At 35.8% G+C, this 5,117-nt stretch overlaps 5 protein-coding genes across 5 annotated transcripts in view; 4 read left to right on the top strand and 1 right to left on the bottom strand.

The window, feature by feature from the left end:
• FDP41_012522 (uncharacterized protein) overlaps window positions 1–3 on the top strand; it is a gene marked incomplete at both ends in the record, with an annotated part of 975 nt that extends 972 nt beyond the window's left edge. The window contains one exon of the mRNA XM_044703051.1: window positions 1–3. This exon is cut by the window's left edge and continues 63 nt beyond it. Within this exon, the coding sequence (XP_044566125.1) occupies window positions 1–3 (3 nt within the window).
• A 1,141-nt stretch (window positions 4–1,144) lies between these two features.
• On the bottom strand, window positions 1,145–2,183 carry FDP41_012521 (uncharacterized protein; the record flags this gene model as incomplete). The annotated part of the gene is made up of 2 exons (XM_044703050.1): window positions 1,145–1,793; window positions 1,972–2,183. 2 exons carry the CDS (start codon window positions 2,181–2,183, stop codon window positions 1,145–1,147), a joined length of 861 nt encoding a protein of 286 aa, XP_044566124.1.
• A 548-nt stretch (window positions 2,184–2,731) lies between these two features.
• FDP41_012520 (uncharacterized protein) lies at window positions 2,732–3,562 on the top strand (the record flags this gene model as incomplete). Its single annotated transcript, XM_044703049.1, has 1 exon — window positions 2,732–3,562. One exon carries the CDS (start codon window positions 2,732–2,734, stop codon window positions 3,560–3,562), a length of 831 nt encoding a protein of 276 aa, XP_044566123.1.
• Window positions 3,563–4,108: 546 nt separating this feature from the next.
• Window positions 4,109–4,633, top strand: FDP41_012519 (uncharacterized protein; the record flags this gene model as incomplete). Its single annotated transcript, XM_044703047.1, has 3 exons — window positions 4,109–4,164; window positions 4,213–4,380; window positions 4,528–4,633. 3 exons carry the CDS (start codon window positions 4,109–4,111, stop codon window positions 4,631–4,633), a joined length of 330 nt encoding a protein of 109 aa, XP_044566122.1.
• A 32-nt stretch (window positions 4,634–4,665) lies between these two features.
• FDP41_012518 (uncharacterized protein) lies at window positions 4,666–4,992 on the top strand (the record flags this gene model as incomplete). Its single annotated transcript, XM_044703046.1, has 2 exons — window positions 4,666–4,744; window positions 4,871–4,992. 2 exons carry the CDS (start codon window positions 4,666–4,668, stop codon window positions 4,990–4,992), a joined length of 201 nt encoding a protein of 66 aa, XP_044566121.1.
• Between the last annotated feature and the right edge of the window lie 125 nt (window positions 4,993–5,117).

Genomic DNA, 5,117 nt, shown 5'->3' with positions numbered 1-5,117 from the left:
TGATGCGCTGTTGGCTTCAAGCAAATCATTGAGGGCTTTTTGTACCTCTGCAACTTGGTCAACAATACTAACTGTTTGGATAGTCTTAATATTTGGTTTCACTTTTTGGAGTGATGTCGTGTAGGCCATTGTTTGTCTTTTTCTTGACATGGCTTGTTTTGATTTCTCATTCTGTACATCAAGTGAGCATTGTTCAGATAAGATTGAGCTTCCTTTGATCTGTTCTTGATCAATTAATGATCGAATGTTTTCCACGACAGATTTCACATCTGGGCGTAAGGACGTCAGTATAGAGTCTGCTGTCAGAGGATTGGTTAAAATAAAGTTGATTATGGCATGTATCAATAGGACTTGAGAAATGCTTTCAGACGATGACAGTGCCACTCCAAAAAATGTTTGCAAACATGTCAGCAGTCCTGCGACAACAGTACCATGACACTTGTCAGAAACGGAATCAATTAGGAAGGAAACACACATTCTGATCCTTTCAGATTTTGGCCAATATTGTCTCAAACAATCAATAATTGCTATTAATTGATCCACATGAGAAGGATTATTTTCAAACTTGCGAAGAATATGTACTACTGCAAGAATTGCCTCTTCAATGTATCTATCCGACAAGGCTACATCTGAGAGATTTTTCTGTGAAAGTAAAAGTACGGAAATTAAATTATTGCCTTGCTCAAAAGGAACAGTCCTGAATGTCAAGAAACTCCTCAGCAGTGCGGCATATGCCACAGTAATAGGCTGAAATGAAAGCTTAATCTTGCGAGCACAATGGGATAAAATTTTTCCTCCTTTTCCAAATAGAGTATCAAAGTGTTGGCTTAATATGTTAATAGGCAAAAGTGCTGCTTGGCTAATTCTTTCATCTGACAGACAGTCATGTGACAAGTCAATAAGGCTTCCAATATCTCTAATGTCTAATTTGTGAATAAAAGGCCTCAATACTTTTCTACGATCAACCATTCAAACTCGACGTCGTCTTGATTAGAGGTATCTGTTATCCTTAGCTCTGGAGGGCTCAAAAATAAATTGGATGACAAAGTTTGAACGAGCTCTCGTAACAGCTCTAGATAATACTGCTGAAATCCAAAGTTATTATTAAATAGAAAGGCTAGAATATCCATACATAAATCTCGTGTTATATCTGGATTTGATATATCAAAAGTTCTCTCCATAGTACGAGCTGTACCTCTGAAAACATATTGGATTGCTTATTTTTCATTAAAACCTCACTGATGGACATAAATATTTGATGATACAGAGGCATTCCATCCACTGTATCATTCAAGAGCACTGAATCGCAAAATTTGACTTGCTTGATTAGGAATTCCATAAATTTGTTCACTACTGGGCTATTTTCTTTACAATTTTTCAAATATACAGTAAGAAGAGTCGTTTTCGAGGTAGCATGTAGCACGTCTGGATCCGTAGTGGTTGATTTGATTATTAGATTGTTCTCCAAAGTATTTTCATCGAAAGGTATCGCTAGAAATAGTTGGTCGCATTTTTCAATTGTTCCCTGTACTGTGTTAAATTTTCTAGGCATGAATAATATTTTGGTTTTTGATACAACAATGGACCTAAGAATTAATTCCTTTTGATCATCCAATAATGGTAAATATGCATCAACTATGTTAACCAATAATTGTATTCCTTTTCTTGTTGTGTTGTTCTTAGTTTGTAGAGAATCACAAATTTCTGCTATGACATCTCTCAAAATGTCCAATTTTATCTCTGCTGACTTTTGCTTCCTTCTTTTTCTGTGTAATTCTGAATCAGTAAAACTGCTGAGCGCAAATGGACGAATAGATGAATAAATGCACCCATGTATTTGTCGTTGGTTAGTCCTTGTTGAAATAGGCTTTTACACATTAATAGATATTTGAATGTAAAATTATCGTCTGCACTTGCAAACGAGTCTTCCGTAAAACGGACATTAGAAACTCCGTATAAGCCACAACTGACAATTCAACTTCCTTATAGATATCCATATCCGAGGAAGAGGCTCCATTGCTATTATTACTCTCCATTTCTGCAAAGAAATTCATAACAAGTTGATGGACTTCGTAAATATTTTCCATTGATCGTGCATACTTTCCTTCCTTCGGGATTGTTTGTAGTGTGGTTAAATATGATTTCAATAATTTGATGTACTTGGTGTTTTTTCTCGGATGCATCCTTCTACACAAATATATAAGCCTTTAGTATTTACAACTTCAAAAAGTCATCTATAGTTGAAAGATCAGTCTTTTGAGAGTAGCCAAACAAATCAGTGCAATCATTGAAGCACTATAGCACACTGAAGATTTAGCCTCATCATCAAAAGCATTTTCCAATTTACTTGAATATTCATCCAGGCAATACCTGTATGCCAAAGCCACTTTTTCTTTATCAGCTTTCACAAATGAATGTAAATTCTTTCTCTCGTGTACACCGGAAGGGTTTGCGAAGAGAGAGTCAATAGCGGAGTAGATTTGGTGATGTTCAGACATTTTTTCCAATTATTTTTGACTTTGTAATCCTTTTCGTCATATATCATTCCCAAACGGATCTCAATGAACGGCGTAAGATCATGAGTGGGTGCCTTTCATCATAAGATATCTCCCAAATAATGTAAAAGCAAAATGGGCATCCGTGATTTGTGGTTGAAACTTGAAAATGGGTAAACAGCAGAGTGCTTCCATCGTCATTTAAAAGTTTTTCCCACAAAAAATTTCCTTAAACCATGCTGCAGAGAGGCACAACCTCAACTTCCTCTCCTCACAACAACATCCACCACAGCAGCGTTCTGTCTTCAGATCATCCACCGCATTTGATGGATGCACCTGTATTATCGGCTAGTCCAATAAGGAGCTCTAAAACTACACCCCTCAACACGAACAGCTTCAATGGAGGAACACAGCAAGGTAACCCTAATTCATCCCGAAACACGTTTGTAACTTCCTCCACATTATTAAGAGATGTTTCTTCTTCTTTGAATGTTAGCACTTCTCTGAATTTTGAAATGAATCAACATGATTTGGTGTTCAAACAAATGGAAAGGCAAAGATCGGAATTGTACCAAAGAATGCAAGATAGAATCCAAAGGGCCAAACAACTGGGCCATATTTGCAAAGACCAGATTGGATATCTGAAAACTAAAATTATGGATCTCGAAGAGAAAATTAATGAGGCCAACAACGAGCACTTCAGTAAGCATATTCTTCAAATTGATCCAAAGACTGCTCTCTCCACACTCTCCGAAGTTCTTTCTGATGATAGCGATAGCGTGAGTGATCTCTATCGAGAAGACAACGAGAGTGTTCAATTAGCTAATCAGCTTTTGTTAGATCAAGTCCAACATTCACGTTCTCAAGCTTCTAAGGGGAAAAGTATTCTCTCAATGAGTCAAATTGAAGAAGGTGATGAAATTACAAACTCCTCACCAGTGATAAAACTTTCACCCAATCAATTGATCAACATGTATTCTCTGGGCTCTCCTTCAATGTCTGCACAAAGAGAATATGCTGAGTATCAAAACATTTCTCCATTACGAGCTGGTGAGAACAAGCTTTGAAAAAATGGTAAAATTTGATGAAGAGGAGCATAGCGGTGACATTAGCAATACATCAAATCATACTGAATTAAATCATAATTTGCAAAACCCCTTTCCTCTGTATTAGAAGATGCGCTAAGCATGAACGATCGCAAAGAATCACAGCATCCTATTCAACCCATGTACAATCGGAAATTAGAAGCAAAATTCACAAAACAAGATTATGTGGTGCTGGGGTGTATTTTCTGTATTCTGTCAATTGTCGGAGTTGCTTCGTTCTATCCGCTCCAAAAACTTATTCATCACCCTCTTCACTTACATAATTTCATCTCTAAATATATTGCTCCATACACGAGGCGTTATACTGCATTATTCTTTGCTCTGCTAGGTGCAGTTCTTCTGTCATGAATTTGTATATATTTTGTCTGTTATAATGTCATGATTACAGATGTAAATATTTTGTCTGCCATGATTACAGATGATATCATTTTGTAATATTAATAATAATTTCATAAAAGTTCCACAAATCATCCAATCATCACCTCTTCATTATTGATTCAAATAAAAATGTCAGACTTGTACTTTAACTTGCGGATGGCCAGCAAACAATTTGAAAGACAAAGGTAAGCCAATCAAAAGAATGCTCGGATCATCATCATCACATTCTCCAGTAAAAAGAGTGAGAAGGAACAAGCAAAACAACGTTTAAAAGTCAAACAAGCTCTTGAAAAGGGCAATGTTGAAGCCGCTCGTATTCATGCTTCCAATGCAATTCGATTAGGAAATGAAGCAAATAATTTTCTTCGTTTATCATCACGTCTAGATGCTGCAGCAAGTAGGTCCGTATCATGTGCTTTCAAATTGCTCTCCGAATTTCATCATTGGTGATGATGGATTTGTAAAATTTTGTACCTTGAAATATTATTATTGATTTTAAATTCAATGGATTTTAAATATTATTTTAAATATATTTATGATGAATGTAGAGTGAAACAAGCGGAAATGATGAATACAGTTGCTAAAACATTAGGGAGTGTTGTGAAAGGTCTCGACAAGGCACTTGAAACTTTGGACACTGAAAAATTGGAGTGATAATGGATAAATTTGAACAACAAGTTGGAGACATGGATGTGACTGTTCAACACATGGAATCAAGTATAAATACAGTGACAAGTACAATCACTCCAGAGGATGAAGTCAATTGTAAGTCAACACAGTGATTTTAATCATAGTTGTGAATTTATGGAGAATGAATGCAAATCCAAATCCAATTTCACACTTTTTGAAATTTCAACTTTTCGACTCTATTTTAAAACAATTGAATAATAGCCCTCATGGCACAAGTCATTGATGAAAATAATATGGATCTCGATCAAACACTTTCACTTGCTAAGGTTGGAAAGGACGCCATCAGTGAAATTCAAGCAGAATCTCTCAAAAAAAGAAGTTGAAAAGCAAAGAGAGAAAAAGAAAGCTGTGCTTTTATAATTTCACCTACATATGCATGCTCGTGTCTTACTCATTGTAAAGAATTTCCATTAAGCAAATCTTGTTTCGAAAAAGTAATAAAAGTCAT

Source organism: Naegleria fowleri, assembly GCF_008403515.1.
Source record: "Naegleria fowleri strain ATCC 30894 chromosome Unknown tig14, whole genome shotgun sequence".
Taxonomy (NCBI): domain Eukaryota; phylum Heterolobosea; class Eutetramitea; order Acrasida; family Naegleriidae; genus Naegleria; species Naegleria fowleri.
The sequence above is the reverse complement of the archived record's forward strand: the minus strand, read 5'-3'. Positions and strand labels throughout refer to the sequence as shown.